Source organism: Hyperolius riggenbachi, chromosome 1 (assembly GCF_040937935.1).
Source record: "Hyperolius riggenbachi isolate aHypRig1 chromosome 1, aHypRig1.pri, whole genome shotgun sequence".
NCBI classification, from domain to species: Eukaryota; Metazoa; Chordata; class Amphibia; order Anura; family Hyperoliidae; genus Hyperolius; species Hyperolius riggenbachi.
In genome coordinates, this window is record NC_090646.1 from 631,203,648 (window position 1) to 631,228,737 (window position 25,090).

The following is a 25,090-nucleotide window of genomic DNA, read 5'->3' on the forward strand; positions in this document are numbered from 1 at the left end:
GCAATGTTTTTCTTGTAAAGTTGTACTGCTGTTGCGTATCTTTTAGAGCAGAGAGAAAGTTCTAAGTACAGGTCTGCTTTAAGAAGGTCTTTAGTCTCTAAAAGTAAATAAATACTTTAACCCTGTCCTATCCAATCTCCAGTACTACATCACTGAGTACTATCTGCGTTTCTGGTACAGTTGTACATATCTAGGAGGAAAAACATGATTATGTTGTGATGGAACTACTGTGCATGGAGGAGCTGAACATTGCAGTCTTTGTGTACATATAAATAAACTGCCTCCTGCCTTCCAGAGCTCACTAATCAGGATTATACAGGACAACCTGGCCACTCATTATACCGGACCATACATAGCACAATGAGAATAATCCGGGCATTAGAAGTAAGACTGGCAATCATTACCTCCTGCAGAGATGATGGCGTCTGCCCACCGCACTGTGGCTTCATCATAATCTCTTCTTTTCACTACTTTTACTTCAATACCTTCCTTCCTGAAAGAAAGGGGGAGGAACACAAAGGATTTAGTGAGAGTTCTAGGAGAACCAGTATCCATTCTAGATCTACAGTGGAGGAAATAATTATTTGACCCCTCACTGATTTTGTAAGTTTGTCCAATGACAAAGAAATGAAGTCTCAGAACAGTATCATTTCAATGGTAGGTTTATTTTAACAGTGGCAGATAGCACATCAAAAGTAAAATCGAAAAAATAACCTTAAATAAAAGATAGCAACTGATTTGCATTTCATTGAGGGAAATAAGTTTTTGAACCCCTACCAACCATTAAGAGTTCTGGCTCCCACAGAGTGGTTAGACATTTCTACTCAATTAGTCACCCTCATTAAGGACACCTGTCTTAACTAGTCACCTGTATAAAAGACACCTGTCCACAGAATCAATCAAGCAGACTCCAAACTCTCCAACATGGGAAAGACCAAAGAGCTGTCCAAGGATGTCAGAGACAAAATTGTAGACCTGCACAAGGCTGGAATGGGCTACAAAACCATTAGCAAGAAGCTGGGAGAGAAGGTGACAACTGTTAGTGCGATTGTTCGAAAATGGAAGGAGCACAAAATGACCATCAATCGACCTCGCTCTGGTGCTCCACGCAAGATCTCACCTCGTGGGGTGTCAATGGTTCTGAGAAAGGTGAAACAGCATCCTAGAACTACACGGGAGGAGTTAGTGAATGACCTCAAATTAGCAGGGACCACAGTCACCAAGAAAACCATTGGAAACACATTACACCGCAATGGATTAAAATCCTGCAGGGCTCGCAAGGTCCCCCTGCTCAAGAAGGCACATGTGCAGGCCCGTCTGAAGTTTGCCAATGAACACCTGAATGATTCTGTGAGTGACTGAGAGAAGGTGCTGTGGTCTGATGAGACCAAAATAGAGCTCTTTGGCATTAACTCAACTCGCTGTGTTTTGAGGAAGAAAAATGCTGCCTATGACCCCCAAAACACCGTCCCCACCGTCAAGCATGGGGGTGGAAACATTTTGCTTTGGGGGTTTTTTTCTGCTAAGGGCACAGGACAACTTAATCGCATTAACGGGAAAATGGACGGAGCCATGTATCGTGAAATCCTGAACGACAACCTCCTTCCCTCTGCCAGGAAACTGAAAATGGGTCGTGGATGGGTGTTCCAGCACGACAATGACCCAAAACATACAGCAAAGGCAACAAAGGAGTGGCTCAAGAAGAAGCACATTAAGGTCATGGAGTGGCCTAGTCAGTCTCTGGACCTTAATCCAATAGAAAACCTATGGAGGGAGCTCAAGCTCAGAGTTGCACAGAGACAGCCTCGAAACCTTAGGGATTTAGAGATGATCTGCAAAGAGGAGTGGACCAACATTCCTCCTAAAATGTGTGCAAACTTGGTCATCAATTACAAGAAACGTTTGACCTCTGTGCTTGCAAACAAGGGTTTTTCCACTAAGTATTAAGTCTTTTATTGTTAGAGGGTTCAAAAACTTATTTCACTCAATGAAATGCAAATCAGTTGCTATCTTTTATTTAAGGTTATTTTTTCGATTTTCCTTTTGATGTGCTATCTGCCACTGTTAAAATAAACCTACCATTGAAATGATACTGTCCTGAGACTTCATTTCTTTGTCTTTGGACAAACTTACAAAATCAGTGAGGGGTCAAATAATTATTTCCTCCACTGTACATATAGAGATCTAATTACATCATTAACTGTTTAATAAAGTCAAATCTGCGTGAAGAGGCTTTCAGCAACTCCAAAGACGGCCTTAAAGGTAATATCCGAGCTGAAAAAACGCCAGGTTGTCCTCTACTGCACCTGTGCCGCTGTCAATCACTCGCACGTGGTGTGGAGTTTACTGCGCAGAACCACGCGAGTGACTGACAGCGGTGTTCATGCAGACGGATGTAGAGGACGAGGCGTGGCGGGCCTCTGCACCGTTGGGGACCAGGAGTCAGCATCTGAGAGCGGAGCTGTGGCGAAGGACATAGCGGCTGCTAGGGGCTGGAGGAAGCCCGAAGTAAATAGCTCGCATATTCCCTTTAAAAGAGAACCTGTTATAAAGAAAAGTGCCCCCGGGGGGTACTTACCTCGGGAGAGGGAAGCCTCTGGATCCTAAGGAGGCTTCCCCCTGTGCAGCACCAAACCAGAACTGGCAGGGTGGCCCAAGAAGGCAAAAGCAAACAGAGCCAAATCTGTGTAAGCTTGGATTTGGCCCAATCAAATGCACTTCCTGTCAAGTGATTGGCCCAATCTCAAACATACTATGTGAATATACTTTGAGAGCCCATCTGCAGGATAGCCAGGCAACTAGTATTGTTTAAAAGTAAATAAATATGTCAGCCTCCATATACCTCTCACTTCAGGTTGTGTTGGGTTTTTCTTGACTTGGAAGAGTTTAATCCCTTTCTGACTGCCCAAAAGTAGCAAAAAGTGGCCACGCCCGTAGATACACGTATGTGCGTGAGCCTCGTGGCTGCATCCCAATCCTCTGCCCTGCAAAACAGATTTCTGATACATCTGTTTTGCAGGAAGTGGTTACACTAGGCCACAGGCATGCCATGGCTGGTGACAGCTGATCCCATGTATGATCCGTGCATTAGAGGGTTTGGAAGAGGCAGACCTTACCGTTTACAGTTCGGTCCATAGTCAAGACAAAAAGCCACATCCAATACAATACACAAAGTCCGCGGTTGACTATGCACAAAAAAAGTAATTTGCAGGGGTATTTATTCCTTAACTTCTATACAACCGCTCCACACCAATGGGCGCGGCCACGGCGGCAGCCCCAGGACCGCCTAACGCCAATTGACGTCAAGTCCTGGAGCTGCAGTTTCCCAGGGAACGGCCGCGCGCATGCGCGATCGTTCCCTGCCAGTTTACAGAGCTCCGCCAATCGCGGCTAAATGAAAGGGGAAAGAAATCCCCTTTGTTTGCATACGTACAGTGCTGTGATCCCGGGGATCGTCGTCCTCTAATAGGCTGATGCCTATTAGAGGTGAACAGGATGAATTGTTGTCCTGTTCAATACAGGATCTCGGAGGGGAGGAAGGATGGAGGGAGAAACAGCCTTATACAGGGATAAGCGATCAGACACCTCCGGGCGGCATGTCCCCTTAGGGACAAAAAAAAAAAAAAAAAAAAAAAAAAAAAAAAGGAGGAGGCGAGTCATATCGCTGGGCTCCATAGCAGGAGGCTGAAAAAAACTGCACACTTGCACAGCCCAGCTTACAAAAAAAATATAGCCTGGTCGTTTGGGGGGGGGGGGGGGGGGGGTGGCGGTTAAGCCTGGGGACCTTAAGTGGTTAATGCATGTGTCAACACGAGATGTGACAATTGTTTCGGGGCCACAGAAGGTCCCCTTCATCAGAAAGTGCAAACATACTCTGCACTGTCTGCACTTCCTGATGAAGAGGAACCTCAGTGGCCCCAAAACAATTGTCAAATCTCTTGTTGACACGCATTAGGGAATAAATACCGCTGCAAGTTACTTTTAGTGTGCTAGCCGACCTCAGACTTTTTGCCATGTATGATCCTCTGAGCACCTCCATATCCGTTGGAGTCCCGTCGCAACGAACAATTCAGACAACATTGCTTTCTAGGACATGCCCTGTTGCTATGGAGAGGGACAACGATTGGCGGACAACGGAGCAACTTCAATCAGGGGGATGGAAATGGCGTTCTCAGTAATGCTCTGGCATCGGCGGTCGTTAAAGAACTGATGCCCCCTGATGCATTAGCAATACTAACATCTGCCGCTGTACACACAACGATTGTAGGCTGGAATGGTCGCGATTGTCTGTTTCAGCCGACAGTTATCGCATGTGTGTACGTAGCTTAAAGCCTGGTGCACACAAAATATGGATTGGCCAATTTTACTACTTCCATGTGTTCTCCCCAGAATTTTTTTCCAGCCAGGTGGACTGAAAAAGTAGCCGGGTGGCACAAAAAAGTAGCCGGGTGGGGCGTGATGAGAGAATGCAGGGCCAGTGCTTCTGTGCACAACTCTGCCTAAAGCATACGAGGAGGTGAGCCGATGACAGCCGGGTGCTCAGCAAAACTAGCCGGGTGGAGCACCCAGCTAAAAGAGCCGGAGGAGAACACGGATGTCGTATGAGGGCAAACAGATTTGTAACACCAATATGTAAAGATGAAAAAATAGTTAAAACTGGCACCAGTACGCGGCAGGGATGGAACGGCCACTGGTGGGCTTACCTGCAGCGTGCTCCGATGTAACACTGACGTCTTTGAAAGGAGGAGAGAAAACGGGCACTGCTGCATAAAAAGTCCCTTTATTGTGGCCGGGCTACACAGTGGTTAGCTTAGGCATATCCTTTTCCCCCCACTGCCAACCACTGTGTAACCCGGCCACAATAAAGGGACTTTTTATGCAGCATTGCCCATTTCTCTCCTCCTTTCAAAGATTTGTAATACCATTGTGTAGGTAAACTCTCATACTACATGGAAGTGGTCAAATTGGCCAATCAAAACTGGATCGGTGTATACGCATCCTTAACCACTTTAGCCTATCTGGATGAACATTTCTTTCTTAAAATGGATTTAGAATAAATTAATTTTTAGCAAAAAGGTTTCACCCAAAGAAAGCCTAATTGGTGGCGGAAAAAACAAGATATAGATCATTTCATTGTGATGAGTAGTGATACAGTTATTGGCAAATGAATGGGAGGTGAAAGTTGCTCACATGCAAAAACAAACAACCCTGTGGGCTGAAGTGGTTAACGTTGTTCTAAACAGGAGGGCAAAAGAAAATGTACCTTAAGCTTTCTACAACATGCTCGACATTTTCTGAATGAATGTTATGTCGCTGTAACAGACCGTTGTAGCTGGAACCTTTCAGGGCGAGCTGCAACACAAAGAACACATGTTAGACGCACGGCAGTCACACTTCTGATTTAAAGTCAAGCTAGAAGCACTTCCAATGGACAGATATGGGCACTTTAAAGTGGACCTGAACTCAGAACTTCCTCTCCACATCTTTGTTACAGCCGATACAAATCCTGCAAGAAATCTGCAGTGTGTCTACATCCAGCTTTCATGGATGCAGACAGGTTAACATCCTGTGTTTACAAATTAGCATCTCTGCCGTAGAGGAGGAGATTCCTGACCTGACACAGCTGAGAGAGCAAAAGAGGTGGGGTAGAACACAGTATCTGTATAAGTAGAGGCAGCGGCCCATATGCAATTATTTCTCCTGAGTTATCTCCCATAAGATCATTTTTCAGTTTCTATTTAAAACAACTTTTCAGCAATTTGCAATTGAAAAAGATATTAAAAAGGAGTTGAAAAAAGTACTATCAAAATTATTTTGTGTGTTTTCTTGTTTTTTGGTGGTATAAAAGGCATTTTATTGACAAGTTTTAAAATATCACCTATGAGAGAAATCAGGAGAAAAAGTGAATGACATATGGGCCAGTGTGGTTTTAGGTTATCTAGTAAGACGTACAACTTGGCCAGAGGTCAGAGTGGAACGGCCCAAGTAGGAGAGAACGCTTGTCGAAAAAATGGTTTTGAGGGAGCATTTAAAGATTTCAAAGGTTGATTTTAAAAATAATGTTCTAAAAGAGTGATGGCTAACCTTGGCACTCCAGCTGTGGTGAAACTACAAGTCCCATGAGGCATTGCAATACTCTGACAGCTGTAAGCGTAACTTGGGGAGGCAGAGGCATGATGGGATTTGTAGTTTTGTCACAGCTGGAGTGCCAAGGTTAGCCATCACTGCCCTAAAAGAATGACACAAGACAAACATTCATATTGCTCTTTCCTCCTGGCAGACTCAAAGCGCCAGAGCTGCAGCCACTAGGGTGTGCTCAGTAGGCAGTAGCAGTGAAGGAGTCTTGCCCAAGAACTCTTTACTGCCTGGGTGCTGGCTTACTGAACAGGAGGAGCCAAGATTTGAACCCAGGTCTCCAGTGTCAGAGCCCATAGCTAGTACACTATGCAGCCCCAATCACACAAACCAAGCCTGAACTGGCACATCACAGTAGTACAGTTTACATGTTGGTAATTAGAAGCTAGTTGAAGGATTACAAGTGATGAGATAACACTCTACATGCGGTACTTAGCACAGCAAAGGTGTGACCGGGTACACATGGAGGACAAAGATATAAGCCTCATATTAATAAGTGTGGATCATCACTGAGCTTCCCCTGCAGGATTACACAGCAAATTACACATTGGCTAGAATTACTACAGGAGCAGGACAGTAATGTCTTCACAGCACATTCCCCACACTGTACTGACTGCTGGCAGCAAATACAGCCTCCTGTAGGAAGCCAGTGCTGTACACTACTGAGCCTATAGTAGAGGGCTCCCTACAGCCAATCACAAAAGCCTAGCAATCAGCCTAGAAAACATACCCGCTCTGCCCAGGGTGCTTTGCAGTGACAGAACACAAAGTCCTGACTTGCACGATATAAGCAGAAAGAAGTCGTGGATGTCATAGCAATGCTAGGCACGACGTGGACACAGCGGACAGGGGCACTCTGAACAAAGCATTCATCCACAGATGGCGACAGCTCACCTGCATAAAATCGGCCTTAAGCTCCGTACTCCCCACCCAACAGATCCAGTGATGTCCCCTTGACGATGGTCGTTAGGCGACGTGTCTTCCAGACGGCGGGTATGCATGACGTCACACGTTGGGCGTGAATGAGATTTTAAAAGATTGCGGTACGTTGTGCGGGAGTCATTGGGGATCTTAAAGATCTGATACGTTGTGACGGTCACTATTGAGGCGCGACACTAAGCAATGTTTGGGTGGTCGAGCCACTGTACCCACGTCTCGATATCATGGAAACGACCACTTGCCACAAAAAAAAAAAAAAAAATAATCGCCAGTCGCGACATGGGTACATAGCTTTAGTGTGGACCAAGACTAAAGGTGGCCACACACGATACAACAAAACGATCTGATTTTACAGCAATTCGATAAATATGATCGGATTCCCCGAAAAAAAAAAATTGAAAGCTTTTTCTCATTCCACTGAAAACTCTGATCAGATTTCCCGTTTATCGATCGGGAATGCTGGAAATTTTTCTTCATTTTTTCTAAAGATTGTATGGTGTGTGTATGAGATTGTCTATTTATGAATATACACACCCTAGCAATTTTCTCAGAGTTTCCAATCATTTTTATCATAATTGAAGAAAGATTGAACTTGTGTGTAGTACATTGGTCATATTTTCGAAAGGTTACAATTAGTCAGGAAAAAAAAATGATTGCAATTCTTAAATTGAACAGATATTTTAAAAAAATGGTATGGTGTGTGGCCACCTTTAGGGAGTCCTGGTCCTCTACAATAACCAGACCCTCGGAATTTGATGTCCTACTTGGTGACCTACAGCTGCCAGTTACTCCAAGTCAGTCTGAAGCAGTCTCCTATAGGCTTGCAGGAAGGAGAGCTTCTATCAACAGAAGCCTCAACTCCATACGAACTGATGGCCAGTAATGCTTGTCAGTCTTCAGCAGTAAGGCAGGGAAGTGGGAGACTGAGAAGGCATCTCAGTAGTGGGAGGCCTCTATATGGTTCAAAGGCTTCCTGGATCCTCCAGCAGCCCATCATTGCAGCGCAGAGTCCCTCTTCAACCCTGGGCCACATTCCCCGCCATGGACGAGCACATCCAGACTGGGCACGTGAGTAAGAGGCCCGCGCATACCCAGTAAAAGGAAGCACAGAGGACAAAAACATTGCATGAGGGGCTTCATTCTACTGCACATGCGTGGAGCTCACCTGCCCAGCGGATCCGAGATGAAAAACTATAACAAGTAACTTGTCTATATATCTTATCTAAAGTTTAAAGAGGAACTCCAGTGAAAATAATTTAATAAAAAAAAGTGCTTCATTTTTACAATAATTATGTATAAATGATTTAGTCAGTGTTTGCTCATTGTAAAATCTTTCCTCTCCCAGATTCACATTCTGACATGTATTACATGGTGACATCATTACTGTGGGCAGGTTATGTAGCTGTTTCTAGCTGCTCTGGCTGTTACAGACAGCTTTAAACAGCCATTTCCTGTCTGTGAACATTGTTACATTGTGGCAGTTTGCCCAGAGTACCGCGGTATTCAGAGTCTCTTGTGGGAGGGGTTTCAGCACAAAATTAGTCACACAGCGCCCCCTGATGGTCTGTTTGTGAAAATGATTCTATTTCTCATGTAAAAGGGGGTATCAGCTACTGATTGGGATAAAGTTCAATTCTTGGTTGGAGTTTCTCTTTAATTTACACAGCAAATCTAGCTGCAAACAGCTTCAACAGTATATGATTATTTCTTCCTGTGATACAATGACAGCAGCCATGTTCTGCTTGTGATCATTACACAGTCAATCTGCTTTGCATCTTCACACCTCAGCCTGTGAAAACTCCACCCCCCTCTTCCACTGAAATCTCTGGCTAGTAACCTCCTCCTGCCCAGACTGAGCTCACATAAGCCCTTGCTTTACGAGTCTCAGAGTGCCTAGGGCAGGCATGGGCAAACTTGGCCCTCCAGCTGTTGAGGAACTACAAGTCCCACAATGCATTGCAGGAGTCTGACAGCCACAGTCATGACTCAAAAGCAAATGCATTGTGGGATTTGTAGTCCCTTAACAGCTGGAGGGCCAAGTTTGCCAATGCCTGGCCTACACAGCATATCTAGCTGCAAACAGCTTCAACAGTATATGATTATTCCTGTGATATAATGAGAGCAGAGCAGCCATGTTCGGTTTGTAAACATTACACACAAGCAAGCTGATAGCATCTCCAGCCCTCAGCCTGTAAAAACCTAATTCTCCCTCCTCCAATCTGCCTCTGAAATCTATGGCTAGTGACACCTCCCCCTCGACCTGCCCAGACTGAGTTCCCATAAGCCTTTGCTACTGTCTGAAAATGCCAAGGCACTCTGAAAAGCTGTAGGCACGGCTTGTTTATTTTATAGGGAATTAGAGTATTAAAACAAAAACAAAAAAGTATTTGGCTTGAGGAATGCCCTATAAACTATATGTAAGGAACACAATTATACAATGAGTAAAAGTTTATCTCGGATCCACTTTATGTCCTCTGCACCAAATAGCATGGCCAGAAGAGGGACCCTGCACAGGACCGGTGGGCTCTATACCTTGGACTATTAAAGCGGACATGAACTCAGAATTTCCTCTCTGCGCTAAAAGATAAGAAGCAGCATAATTACCTTTAAAGAAAAAAATATTTGTTACAACTAATACAAATCCTGCAATAAATCTGTAGTTTGTCTACTTCCTGCTTTCATGGAACTAGACAGAGGGTTAACATGCTGGGTTTAGAAATTAGCTGCTCTGCCATGGCAGCGAGCTGCCACAGCTGGGAGATCAAATTACACTTGTAATTAGTCACAGAAGAGGGGGAATTGGGCTAAACTCTCTAAATATATACAGGGTGCATTTCTCTGTTTTCCTTCTGTCCTGTGCAAGAGATTAGGTCCACATTAAATGGAAACCGAGGTGAGAGGGATATGGAGGCCGACATGTTTATTTCCTTTTAAATAATGCACATTGCCTGGCTGTCCTGATCCTCTGCCTCTAATACGTTAAGCCATAAACCCTGAACAAGCATGCAGCAGATCAGAGGCCAATGATAAATCTGACAAGATTAGCTGCAAGTTTGTTTCAGGTATGATGTAAACCCTACTGACCAGAGAGGTCAGCAGGACTGCCAGGGAACTGGTATTGTGTAAAAGGAAATATGGCAGCTTCCATGGGTCTCACACCTCAGGTGCCCGGGTTACAACTAGTGAGGCAAGTATTGAACCAGAGAAGGATTAGGATGAAATGTGGCCCATGGCAAGGTAATAGTTTTGATCCCCATGATAGTCTTTCTTGTAAGCGGAGATGAGAGATGGCTCAAGAGCTGGCAGCTCAGCCCCTTTAACATCCACCTGACCCAAGGCAGCTGCCTAGGTTGTCTTGTGAAGGATTCCAACTTTTATTTTTTTATTTCAGTTCCCCTTTAAAAGGTTTAATTAAAGGGAAATAAAATGCTGTGCCTGAGCTGTAATGGCTAGAGGATACATCAGTCATTGAAACTGAAAAGAGACCCATCTATAAACACAACAGTAAAGCCTCATCTACTTGGTACAATTTTCCGTCAGATCGGATCTATTAGACGGATTAGATAATTTCCAACCCGTCCAATTGGATTGGGTTAGATTTTGCAATAGATTTTGAGCACTTATCAAAGCAAAATCTATTGCAAAATTGGTCTGAAACAATTTGTACGTCTACACACGATGCCATTTCTTATTAGAAATAATAGATCAGTCTATCCGATGCAAAATTTTACCGTGTAGATGAGGCTTAAAGTGGAACTGTAAAGTCGCTGGAACACAGTTTCACTTACCAAGGGGTTCCCCAAGCCCCCAGCAGCTGTCATGTTCCTGCGCCGGTCCTGCACGATCTTCTGTTCTGCCACCACCAGCTTGTTTTGTTACCGTCAACTTGTAAGTAGACGGCAACCGTGCCTGCACGCCCCGGGCTACGTGAACCTTTCTTTGCGTTTCAGCCTGCAATAGTGTCCTGCACCATTAGCGCTAATTGGCTGGAACGTGAAGAAAGCTTTGCTTAGTCCAGGGCACGCAGTTAGCGTCGTCTTACAAGTCGATGGTAACAAAACGAAGTGGCTGCAGAAGAACGGATCATCATGCAGGACCGGCGCGGGACAGGACAGCTGCTGGGGGCTTGGGGAAGCCCCAGGTAAGTGAAACTGCTTTCCAGCGACTTTACAGTTCCACAGATTTTAGAAGAGTGAAGAAGAATTTACAGCAACATATCAGAAGGTCTGAATTGTAGGATTATCCCTGAATAACAAAAAAAATAAATAAATAAAGCATAAAAGCTGCATATTGTGCAACATAACCACTCTGAAGTCTGGCCAAGAACAGACAGAAAAGGACACTGACTATCAGGTCATTTGTAATCAGTTTCAGAGCACAAGCCCAGGATTGCACTGCAGCCATCACCTGATGTGCTGATCCACAGAACCGGACAAACAGCTGTCTGCAGAAAAGCACGGCCTAGCAGGCGCTACCTGGCACAAGCAGCCACAGAACTCTAGCTGGACAGTTCATGGAGAGCGCCATATTGTTTAGTGAATTATCAATGGGCTCATATACAACTTACATCAAGCGATAGAGATGGAATGGGCTCCGGAATGGTGTTGCCAGAGGCGAACTTCCATCCCATAATGCTCAGCATGACCTCTGACCTGAAGTCAGCTGGCCACTGACCTTCACGGACCAGCATGTCCCAAAGCAGACCACAGTTCACAAATCTGGTCACCGCAGCAAACTCCATCCCTAATAGCCAGTTGCCAACCAGCCTGCTGCTTCTTGATCCATTGCGATCTATCCAGAAGTACTATGTGAGGAGGAGAGGTTTGAGCGGTACACCTAATGCTCATTAGCCAGCTGACCTCAAATCAGAGGTCATGCTGGGATAGAAGATCGCCACGGCAACACAAGCATGAGTAGTATGTGATTGACTACTATCTAATGCTGGGCATAGATGAGTCGATCCGGCGGCCGATTAGCCGCCGGATCGACCCCCGCCGCGTCCCCGCGCATCGATTGCCGCTCGTCCCCGCTTCCTAATCAGCTGCTCGATTCCCTGCCATTGTCCGCCGGCGGGGATCGAGCGGGCAGCAGTCGAGCGGCATGATCGGGCCAGCTGATCATTATCAGCTGGCCGGATCAGCTGGTCGATACACGGTACAGAAACGTACCGTGTATCCCCAGCATTAGCTTTGCACTGAACTGAGCAGTACAAAGTGGTCAATGTTAGATCAAGTCACAAAAGGTGGCAAGCAGACAAATAACTGAGTGTCAGATAGTTTACTTGGTTTGTTAAAAGTAGCAGCCACTCCCCTGCCTGAGGCATTGGCCTCAATTCACTAAGCTTATCTCCTGTCTTTAATAACTCTTCTAGAGTTGTTACCATGGTGATAAGGCATGTAGTATTCAGGAAACATTTTACCTCAGGCAAACCTAAAGTTAACTCTTCTGTCTAAGTTAACTCTTTAATCCTTAAAATAACTCCAGAGTTAAAGACAGGCTGTTCATTAACTGCGTGTGAAAATAACTACAGAGGAGGTAACTTAACTACAGAGGAGGTAACTTAACTACAGAGGAGGTAACTTAACTACAGAGGAGGTAACTTAACTACAGAGGAGGTAACTTAACTACAGAGGAGGTAACTTAACTACAGAGGAGGTAACTTAACTACAGAGGAGGTAACTTAACTACAGAGGAGGTAACTTAACTACAGAGGAGGTAACTTAACTACAGAGGAGGTAACTTAACTACAGAGGAGGTAACTTAACTACAGAGGAGGTAACTTAACTACAGAGGAGGTAACTTAACTACAGAGGAGGTAACTTAACTACAGAGGAGGTAACTTAACTACAGAGGAGGTAACTTAACTACAGAGGAGGTAACTTAACTACAGAGGAGGTAACTTAACTACAGAGGAGGTAACTTAACTACAGAGGAGGTAACTTAACTACAGAGGAGGTAACTTAACTACAGAGGAGGTAACTTAACTACAGAGGAGGTAACTTAACTACAGAGGAGGTAACTTAACTACAGAGGAGGTAACTTAACTACAGAGGAGGTAACTTAACTACAGAGGAGGTAACTTAACTACAGAGGAGGTAACTTAACTACAGAGGAGGTAACTTAACTACAGAGGAGGTAAGATATCTCTCGCTTTATTATCTCCAGCATGATCTTAGTGAATTGAGGCCATTGTTTTCATTGCAGTTAGAAAATGAAAGCAAAGGTTTATCACACACTGGAGTCCATATGCAATTTACTTTTTCTCCTGAGTTTTCTCCTAGGTGAGAGAATAACTTTTCAGCATTTCACAATTCCAATTAAGTACCAAAAGTACTAAACTGATTGTGTATTTTCTTGCTTTCTGGGTGTTTAAAGGGCATTTTATTGACAAGGTGTTAAAATGCCAACTTGGGGAAAAAGTGAATTGCAGATGAGCCAGTGCTGGTAAGGTAGGCAATACGTTGAAAAGCCAAGTCATGCAACTGCCAGTCTCTAGGAAGTTTCTCTTGTCAGAATCACAGGCACATCAGCTAGATTCTGCTAGTGGGTGGGGGCTGAATATACAGCTGTACCTCAGAGGGTGCCAGAGATAACTGTAGAAGGAAAGGGAGTTACCAAAACAGACGTCTCAAGCAGATAGAGATGGGAAGTTCGGATCTTTTCAATGATTCGGATGATTCGAATCGGTTCATTGAAAAGATCTGGATCTTTGATCCGAATCTCGAATCATTTTTACTAGGGAAGCATTCGGGGGTGAAATGACTAGCAGGACAGGCCTTTCCCTGCATTGGACAGAGAAGGGGAGGGGGTGGACGGACAGAGAAGGGGGAATGGTGGACAGAAAGAGAAGAGAGGAGGTGGACGAAGAGGGGTGAGCAGAGAGCAGAAATGTTTTTTGCACACATTACCCACATGTTGCAATCATATGCTCACAGTGAAAGAAAGCATTCCCCACCCCAATGTGTCCTGTTTTCACCTCCAGCACGCATCATAAATTTAGGGAGAAGTGAAGTGCAGCTGTTTAGAGCAGTGCAGGAGGATCATATTGCACAGCAATCACAGTGCCTGCCCTTCTAGCCCAGCACGCTGTCTGCAAAGTTACTGAGCTGAGCCAAAAGTTTCCCATTTGTTCACTATGCAGCACTACGGAACAGACAGCCTAAAATCAGCAGCACATTATAGCCAGTATGTGTGCTCTACACATATCTGGCAGTGGCACGGATGTCCCCTCTCTCCCATCTACCTGTCCCTGCAAGGCTGGCTCCCCTCCAACAGAGCGATCCATTTCTGCTCTGCTTCCAGGACCCCGCTGCCCACTGGGGAAGGGGAGGGGGGGTGCCACTCCTGGCTCCACCCCCTTTTTGATCCAAATCATTCATTTTGGTGATCCGAATCTCTTTTGTGAGTCGAATCATCCGGATCAAAGATCCGAATTGTTCATGATCCGGACAACACTACAACCAGAACCATACAGGGCCCAGGCAGAGGAAGGAATCTAATGTAGTCTAGTCTGTAATGCTGGGAATACACCATGCGTTTCTGCAGCAGATAAATGGGTTCGATAGATCATTTCCGACATGTCCGATCTCACGTTCGATCGTTTTGCCACTCGATTTCTGATAGAAGTGAATGGAAAAAGATAAGAAAAACGAGCAGAAGATAAGAGAATCGAGCGGCAGAAACGCATCGTGTATTCCCAGCTAAAGCCTGGTATATACATCCAATTTTGATTGGTCATTGACTGGCCAATTTTACCACCTCCATGTAGCGTAATGGCCTTTACATTTTAAGCTTGCAAGGGCAGGATGACCTATTTCCGATCAATTTTCCATAAATGTGAACAGAAAATCAATCAGAAATCAGATCGGACCTGTTGGAAAAAGTCGACCTGGCAGGTAAATCTGCCAGAAAATTGTATTGTGTGTACCTAGCATTAGAATTTACTATAAAGGGATTCTACATGAAGTAGACTAGGGCCAAGTATAGATAGATTACTATAGTACAGGGTTCCACTGTTGCATCACTTTAGCAACTGCCAGCGATCAGCAAGCGCTGCTGAAAGTCTTTAGTGGATTCCAGGCCTAGATGGCCTAAATGATAGTTTGGAACCACTAATGGACAAAAATCTCCAACCAATCCAATCAGATTGACAGCATGGACCTAAAAATCGGATTAACTTCATTAATCTGATTAGTTTGGAGATTTTTTTTTTTCCATTGGAGAGGGCACACACTAGATGCGATTTTGCACCTTTTGCCGTGGATAGTAAAATGCGCACAGTTCCACAGGCTATTGAAGTCAATAGAATCACGAGGAAAATACTCGTTACGATAGTTTGTTCGCAATTTGCATTTGCGACTTTCAACGAGTTTTTAACTCTCACAGCTTTCTGCCTTTTAACACGACACGTGCGTTCGCATACAGTATATGACGCCACAAACAAACATCGCAGCAAAAAAAATTCACAAAAATCGCAAATGTAAAAGCCGATGGAGACAGAGTCACAGTGGAAATCTTAGAGGTAACAAACGATAATTTCTAATCGTTCATATGAAGGATAGTTCGTAAACATTCATTCAGCAAATTATATCGTTAGTGGGGCCATCTTAAACCCAATGGGTATCGGATTCAAAAAGAAAAAGTCAGATACTCACCTAAGGAGAGGGAAGGCTCGGTCCTAATGAGCCTTCCCTCTCCTCTCCCGGTGCCCTCGGTGCTGCGCTGGCTCTCCCATTCGCGTCCGCGGCCGCAGGGACTTCGGAGGTCTTCGGGAGCACTCGGGCTTCCGAAGACGGGCCGCTCCATACTACGTACGCGCGAGTGCGTCATAGAGGGCGCTCGCGCATGCGTAGTATGGAGCGGCCGCGTCATCGGGAGCCCGAGTGCTCCCGAAGGCTTACGAAAGCTCCCGAAGGCATGCGGAAGTGGCAGTATTTGACCGAACTGGTCGAATACTGCCACGGGGGATCCTGCGCGGGACCGGGCACCGGGAGAGGAGGGGGAAGGCTCATTAGGACCGAGCCTTCCCTCTCCTTAGGTGAGTATCTGACTTTTTCTTTTTGAATCTTGTAAACATTCACTTTAAAAGGTCACCTGTAATAAAGTATTAAAAAAAAAAAATATGTAACTTACCTGGGGCTTCTGCAGGCCCCCTGCACCTGCATGGACCTGCCCGTGCGCATTCTCATTAACGCTCCCATAGACGGGAGCATCCTGCACAGGCGCGGTACAGAAAAAACCTCCGTCTGCGCAGGACACTTCCAGCGAGGGCAGCGCAGGCACAGTGGCCCTCCAACTGCAAAACCGATCGCAAGCTGCGGCAGGGGTCCAGAGGATCATTATGTCCCGGTGTAATTAAAAATATTGCGCGCGTGTGTGTGTTATTAGTTGCCCAGTAGAGGAGGGTCCTGTGTGAGACTAGGGTGAGGTTGGGTTGCATTTTCTGATACAAATACATTAAAATCAATGGTTAGGTTGCACTTTCTGATAGCTAGAAGTATAAATTATTGCAACCGGTTGCAAAACGTTATAAAGTGGCAAAACTTTTCAGCACACCAGCACAGGACACCTGCAGGGTAGAAGCCCCAGGTAAGGTCAACTTTTTTTTTTAATTACAGGTTTCAATTAAAGGGACGGTGCTCAGTGTAAATGGACAAATCATCAATGACACTATAGTATGTATAGGGGGTGACCACCAGGCTGCACACAGAGAGGTCACACCGACCCCGGTTACCCGGCCAGGGGGCGGGCCCAGCACTCACCAGCTGCTTCAGCTCCTCCTCGGAAAGGCCCGCGGAGCGGAAGCGCTGCTGCTCGAACTCATAGCGGGTGGTCTTGGTCACCACGGCCACCCTCTGCGGCCGGAAGTCCCGGGGTTCACCGGCTGCGGAGAAGGGGCGGACGGGCACGCGCCCCAGGGGGAAGCGCCGCGCGGAGGTGCAGCACGCGCACAGCAGGGCCCGGGACGCGCTCATGACCGGAGGAGCTCCTCCTCCTCCCCGGCTGCGGAACGTGCGGACACCGGAACGCTGCAGACAGTCCGCCTGCCACAATGCGCACCACAAACTTCCGGTCCGGGACCTTCGTGTGACAGGAGGGGGAGCTGGCCGACACCAAGCAGTCTTATTGGCTGTGACTGGGAGGGCTGGGCTGCAGTGGGCGGAGACAGTAGTCATCTCCCGTCAACCTGCGTGCGGCCGCCATCTTTCCGGAGTCTCCCACTGTACCAACCAAGCGCGAAGGGAGACTCCGACAAAATGGCTCCGTAGACGGGACACACAAATGTACAAGAATAAAAGTTTTAACAAATGTAAAACTAAAATTAACTCAGCACATGCATATAACAAAAAAATGCTATAGAGAGTTTAAAGAGGAACACCAGTGAAAATAATGTAATAAAAAAAGTGCTTAATTTTTACAATAATTATGTATAAATGATTTAGTCAGTGTTTGCCCATTGTAAAATATTTTTAATCCCGGATTTATATTCTGACATTTATTACATGGTGACATTTTTACCAGAAAATAATCATAATGTGGCAGCGTTTCACCAGAAAAATACACGTAAATGCGGCAGCGTTTCACCAGAAAATGCACAATGCGGGCAGCGTTTCACCAGAAAATACACATAGGCAGAGCTCCACTTTCATGAGGCACAAATGAGGACAGAAGGAAGCTCAAAGGGGGACAGAAGGAGGCACAGGTGGACTGAATAAGGCACACAGGGTGACATAGGAGGTTCAGGGGGACAGAAGGAGGCATGAGGGTCAGAAGTAGTCCCAAAGGAGAACAGAAGGAGACACAAGGGAAGAGAAGGAGGCACACAGGGGGACACAAGGAGGCACAATAGGCAACAAAAGGTGGCACAATGGGGGACAGAATGAGACACAAAGGAGGACAGAAGGAGGCACTTAAGGACAGAAGGAAGTACACAAAGGGGCAGCGGGCGGTACAGGGGGACAGAAGGCACGAGGGTCAGAAGGAAGCACAAAAAAAGGACAGAAGGAGGCACAGGGGGACCAAAGGAGGCACACAGGGGGACAGAAGGAGGCATAAAGTGGGGCAGACTGGAATTACAATGGAGGACAGATTGAGGCACAAGGGAGGTAAAAGGAGGCAAGGAGGCACAGGGGGACTGAAGGAGACAGACAGGGGAAAGAAGGAGGGACAAAGGGGGCAGAAGGAGGCATGATGGGGGACAGAAAAAAGCACAAGTGGCAGAAGGAGGCACAGGAAGACAGTAGGAGCCACAAAGGGGAACAGAAGGATGCACAAAGGGGACAGAAACAGGCACAGGGAGAGAGGAGGCAGAGGGGAACAGATAGAGCCACAGGGAGAGAGAAGAAGGCACAAAGGGGTGCAGAAGGAAGCACAGGGGGGCAGAGAAAGGCGCAGGGGGCAGAGGTGGCACATGGGGACTGAAGAGGCACATGGAGACAAAATGAGGCACAAAGGAAGACAGAAGGAGGCACATGAGGACAGGCGGCAGAGTGGGACTGAAGGAGCAACAGGGGGACAGAGTTAGCACAGGGGGGCAAAGAAAGGCACAAGGGGACATAAGGAGGCACAGGTGGACAGAAGGACAGAGGTGGCACAGGGGGACTGAAGGATGCACAAGGAGACAGAAGGAGGCACAGAGGAAGGAAAAAGGATGTACAAGGCACAGAGGGACACATTCGCAGCTATCTGTAAGTTACGCTAAGCAGATGCAGCAGAAGCAAGTAATAGAATACCTGTGGAAGCGGGGCTTAACCAGGGGCGTGGTTTCATCCAGGGGGCGTGGCTTAATCCTTCAACATCCATCAACAAGGAGACAGAAGGAGGCACAAAAGGGACAGAAGGAGGCACAAAGGGAAGAAAAAGGATGTACAAGGCAGAGGGACACATATGAAAGCTGTCTGTAACTAATGCTAAGCAGATGCAGCAGAAGCAAGTAATAGAACACGTGTGGGGGCGGGACTTAGTCGGGGCGTTGATCCGTCCAGGGGGCATGGCTTAATCCATCAACATGGCGCCCCTAGGACCAATGGCACTCCAGGCAATGGCCTGTGCTGCCTATGCCTAGAGGCTCCCATGGCCTGGGGGATAAAGAGATAGAGAGCTCTTAAATCCCCCCCTCCTCCTATGCACCCCCTCTTTCGTATGTCCTCCTTTTCTGACTCTCCTCAGAGGAGCTCACAATCTAATCGTACCATAGTCATAGTCTAATGTCCTACCATATTATTATTGTATTGACATCTTCTGCAGCACTGTATAGAGTACAGAGTTTCATAACGGTTAGCGCCGTCCACATTCTTATGACTCCTTTTCCCCAAAAATCCCCCAAAATTTGCAGTGACACAACCCGTCAACCCTCCCATCAAAAAAAATTGTTGTTTATTTGTTTGTTTGTTTTGGGGGAGGGGTCTGTAAATAATCAGCACCGGGTGTCAAAATTCCTAGGTACGCCACTGCAATCTATAGGCATTGTTTCTGATGCTGAAACCACCAGAAAAGTTACTAAATTAGGCCTTATTCACATTATAAATCGCCAGCACTATCACAAGCCTTGAACGATTTAGTGAGCTTTTTTTAAGCGCTTTTCCTTGCGCTTTGCGTTTAGAAAAGCGCTTTTGTTGAACGATTCATTTTTTTCACTTCCTGACATCAGTTGGGACGTGAACTCTTTGATCCAGAAATGAATAAATACAATGTATTTATTCAAAAAAAACGCTCGTTAAATCGATATACAAAGCTATTTCAAGCGCTGTGCGATTTCCCTAGACCTTCCATTGAGCCAAAGCGCTCAGAAAATGGTACATGTAGCGGGTTTGCAATTTCAAAGAAATTGAAACGCTCAAACGTGAACACTCTCATAGGAAAACATTGCACAAGCGCTTTGGGTGATTTCTAAAATCACCAGTGCTTAAAAAAAAAAATCCACAAATGCTCATAGTGTGAACGAGCCCTTTCTGTACAAGTGGGTATCCAGAATAATTTACTGCACTCTACTATATGCCTCTACAGTGCCTCTTTAATCCTTTTTAAAGCGGACCCAAACCAAACATTTTTTTAATTCAAAATATTTAGTTGCACCACTCTGACACATACAAAGATAAATAAACACTCCTTCAAACCTATGATCATTTCAGTGCATGCTTTTCACCCTTCTCTTTTCATAACTAGGGTTATACTGGGGGCAGTCATTAGCAATTCCTCCATTGCTGGACACCACCTACTCCACCAGTTTGCCGGATTCTGTCCCGGCAATATGAAAGGAAGGGAGGGTGTAAAGGATTGCGGAGACACCGCCGCGCGGTCTGGCAGTGGGGCGGCTGTCTCCGCGTTCAGACCGGCGGTTTCCACACAGCAGCATGCGTCTGGTGTGTCTGAGCCTAGTAGTGCACACAGATGGAGAGCTACGCGCACGCGCGCTAGGGGGCAGGACCTTTATGCCAATAGGAGAGGGATCAGCTGATCAGGACTGTCAGCTGATCCCAGCGCAGGGAGTGATTGGCTGAGTGGGGCTGGGCGGCGCTGAGGAGCGCTGCACTATATATACTTCTTGCCTGTCAGTTGCTGGTTGTCTGCCGTTGCGAATACTTACGTGTGAGCACTCAGACCAGTCAGATCCCACAGTGTGTTAGAACCAGGAGGACCTGGGAATTCACACTTAGCCAGATTACGTTGTGTCATTTATGTGTTATACTTTAGACCAGTTCCAGGGTGTTGTGACCAAGGACCTCACACCCAAGCTTAGGGATACTGTGTCATTGCTGTGTTATACTTTAGACCAGTTCCAGGGTGTTGTGACCAAGGACCTCACACCCAAGCTTAGGGATACTGTGTCATTGCTGTGTTATACTTTAGACCAGTTCCAGGGTGTTGTGACCACGGACCTCACACCCAAGCTTAGGGATACTGTGTCATTTCTGTGTTATACTTTAGACCAGTTCCAGGGTGATGTGACCACGGACCTCACACCCGATTTTAGGAATACTATACCAATACTGTGTTATACTCTAGACTAGTTCCAGGGTGTCGAGACCAAGGAACTCACACCTCAGTCTAGGAGATTGTTATACTGATATGTTATGACCATTTGCTCTGTCGACCTTGCTCTTGTCTTCTGATTTGGTACCTCTGCATATCTGCCTACCTGTTGCCAGACCCTGCCTGTACCTGGTTACCGAAACAGTCTCTCTCTCTGTACCTAATCTGCTCGTGTGATGCCGACCTGGCCTGCCCGACCACTCCAGCTGACACTCTCCCAAAGTGCTCAGTCGATCTGTACTAGCAGTAACACCATTCCATCAGGTGTTAGCTGCATACAGGACTCCCGCTCCTCGGAGAGTCCGGCCTGTTAGCAGCCAGTGGTCTCTCCCTCTGGCTGCAGTACAGTTTACCATCTGATCCTTAGTTACCAGGCCTTTGCTATCTAGGAGATAGTTTCTGCACTGCCCAGGGCCACCTGCCCCTCAAGTGGCTCTTGGCCGAGCCACTTATATCTCCCGCTCCTCGGGAGATAGCCTTCAGTTCATATAGTACTTCACTCATTTGGTGTCCAGAGGTTAGTCATACTTGTATTATTGGTGATTCTGCAGATCATCCATTATCAAGTATACATCTGTATTGTTGATGATTCTGCAGATCATCAACAATCAGATTCTCTCTGTGTGCTGACACCAATCGTTACAGAGGGGTTTCTCCAATAAATGTAAAATATTTTATATTTGTCATCATGCAGCTGAAAAAAAGGCCGCTATTTATTATTATAATTTAGAAAATAGATTTTATTCCTCAAATCTTGTATTTTTAATTTGGGTCCACTTTAACTACTTGTTGTTGTGGGGGCAACATATCTACAGCCAGCAAGACTTCATTTGAAGCCTCAGGGGCTTAGATACTCATCTTCTGCTTTCTATGGATGCCGCATGTGTGCCTGTCAGCCGCTGGTACATGTCAGATTGGTGAATGGGACATATATTCCCAAACCCAATCTAAGTGCCTGATTCATGGATAACGAGCGCTGTAAAACAAATAAAAATAAAAAAAACAAAACCTTTTCCATTAATTTTCGCATTGCCCTAGAATGTATCAGCATTCTAAGGCAGGCGACGTCTTGTGGTCAAAAATAATATTGCAGGTATAAAAAGAGATAAAAAATCTGTTAACCCTTTCCAATACCAACCCCTCATGTAAACCAAAATAAAAGCCTGTTTAAAAAAAAAAAGTGACAGAATTAAAAAGAGCATACATAAATTGTTACGTTAGGGATTCAACTTTTTGTATATGTATACCTTGAGGGTATATTATTGTTATTTTTGCAAACTATGGATTGTAATTAATGCTAGGGTATAATGAGGACACCAAAACACAAAATGGAAAAAATATATCTTTATTTCCAAATAAAATATTGTCACCATACATTGTACTGTACTAGAGACATAATTTAAATGTTGTAATAACAGGGATAAATTGGAAAATAATGTGTGTAGGTTTTATCCACACAATCACACGTTTTGTTTTAAAACTATAATGGCTGAAAACTAAGAAATAATGATTTTTGTAAATTTGTTTCTTATTATTCCTGTTAAAATGCATGTCAATAAAATAATTCTTAGCAAAAAGTACCACCCATCCAACCTGCAGTCTAATCCCGCTCCCAACCTTGAGATACTTGAAAACCCAGACATCCCGGCTGGAAGAGATTTCCCCTTTTTCTGTTGGCGGAGGGCATCTAAACGTGATACTCTTGGCCGACTTGCCCCCTCTAGCAAGCTACCCACCTAGCAGCAGCTAGTAATTTCCCATTTTATCTCACAATCTACGTATTTCCGTACTAGACAGATTTAGAACTTTTTGGCGGCCCTACCTTGTCAAACAGAAGACCCTAAACGTACCCAACTCTAGGCAATTAGTAAAAAAAGATCCCCTGAGAAATGGCGTATTATCTCTTCTATATGCTCACTTTAACTCTCCCCCTCACGATCAAAAACTACCGTATTTTTTTTGGACTATAAGACGCGCCTGACCATAAGACGCACCTAGGATTAGAGTCCAAAAATCAGGTGAAAAAATATATACTAAACCTGGTGCCCCCTTTGTACCTCTTATGTCCCCCATGTGTCCGCCTCTGTCCTCCTTGTGTTCCCCTGTGTCTTTCATTTGCCCCGTGTCTTCCTCTGCATGGGCACAGTACAGAGAGTCCCGACATTGCGGCAGGTTGGAGGTTCGTATTGACAGGCGTTCACAAGTCAGGAACTCCCAGCATTTGGACTATAAGACTATAATCTCCTCTGTGTTTTAGAGGTTGCCAAGCCATAGGTTCTCCAGAACATGTATGGTGGTCGTGTCCAGTAGCCTCAAAGTTTTGGTCTCAAATAGACCGACTGCTTTCACTCATCTTTGAAACCAGTTTCCACAAAGACCCTACAATTTTTTTTATTAGGGTTTAAGGCTGATAGAACAAAACACCCAAAGCAGCATATATTGATACAGCATGTCCTTCTTTTGGCTAATCTTTATTTAGTTTCGCAATGGTACAAGCCCACTCTGCGAATCCCGTCTGTTTTTACCAGGCTAGATGCTAAACATCTGTCAGAAAAAAAAATAATGCTACTGTTGTTGATAAACTCAAGATCTTTTATAAAATCTGGGACCCTTAGGCAGATAGGAGTGTATCAGAGCCGGGACAAAGTCCTCCAGCACCCATGGCTGAAATACCAAAGTGCTCCCTCTATTCCTCCCACCCCAGCCGTCACACACTGATTGCTATTAGACCCCCAATACCTTTATCTCTAGTTATCTGGCTTGCAGTTGCTGCCATGTATCACCTTTTCTTATTTCTCTCTGCTTCAAACACAATAGGGGAATGATAGCTGAGTGTGTTGTGGGCCCCTTCTACACTGCGCCCTGAGGCTGGAGCCTCTCTCGCCTCTGCCTGGCCTTGAGTGTATTGCATGATGAGGCAGTAGCGTTTGCTTTATTTAATATTATGAGTCTAGATGCAGATTGGTGTTGCAAAAGAACTCCAGCATATCGTATCGCTTTTGTGTGTCTGTATATCGAGATTGTCGTTTCTTATTGTGATTCCACTAAATGTATTTCTGACTGTGGTGAAATTCCACGTGTATTGGATGTTTTTTTTCTTGTTTGTCCTTTTAAAAAATAAAATCAATTGAAACAAAAAAGTACTACCCAAAGAAAGCCAAATTTGTAGCGAGAAAAAAAACCAAACAACAATGTATAGACCATTTAAGTGTGCTAAGTAGTGATAAAGTTATTGTCGAATGAATGGGAGGAACAATAAAATGTGAAAATTGCTCTGGTCCATAAGGAGAAATACGGTAACTTGTAGTGGTCAACTAGTTAAGCACAATTGCAGACTGATGTTACTCATATAATTTCGCCCAGTATATAAATATATGCGGGGGCTGATGGAATGACCTCGTCTGAATGCCAGATAGCTAGATGATGCTGGGAACCGGATCTCTTCAGTCAACATGGGAGGACCCTGCACTGCAATCAAGCTAAAATTATTCCAGCAACATGTCAGAGGATATCATGTAAGCTGCCAGAAAGAAGGCTTCATGCAGCTGGAGGGGGATTCCTCTCTGCTACCAAGATAAGAAGTGAGGCTGGAGTTTCCAAATTAAGAACTCTAAAGATTTACTCAACATATGGAATAAATAAAGTTTTAGAATATTTGGTGTTGTATTTGCAAAGCCAGATCATCCACAAAGCATCTTAAAGTGGATCCGAGATGAAAAACTAAGGGCTTGATTCACAAAGCGGTGCTAACTGTTAGCACGCCTGTGAAAACCCCCTTAGCACGTTTAAACAAGCTTTTCGCGCATAAAACTTTACGCGCGCAAAACTTTATGCGCATAAAACTTTACGCGCGTACTGCACAGAGCGCAGGGCACTCCCCGCGAAGTGCCCATTAAAGCCTATGGGACTTAGCGCGCGTAAAAGTTTTACGAGCGCAAAGTTAGCGCGCGATCTGATTGAGAAATCCGGTGCTAACCTACTTAGC

At 45.4% G+C, this 25,090-nt stretch overlaps 1 protein-coding gene across 1 annotated transcript in view; it reads right to left on the reverse strand.

Annotated features, from left to right (window-relative positions):
* The window catches only part of NADK2 (NAD kinase 2, mitochondrial), an 80,646-nt gene extending 63,477 nt beyond the window's left edge, over positions 1-17,169 (reverse strand). Inside the window, 3 exon segments of the mRNA XM_068251240.1 lie at positions 405-493; positions 5,264-5,352; positions 16,836-17,169. Coding sequence (XP_068107341.1) covers positions 405-493; positions 5,264-5,352; positions 16,836-17,048 — 391 coding nt within the window. The 5' untranslated portion in view covers positions 17,049-17,169.
* Between the last annotated feature and the right edge of the window lie 7,921 nt (positions 17,170-25,090).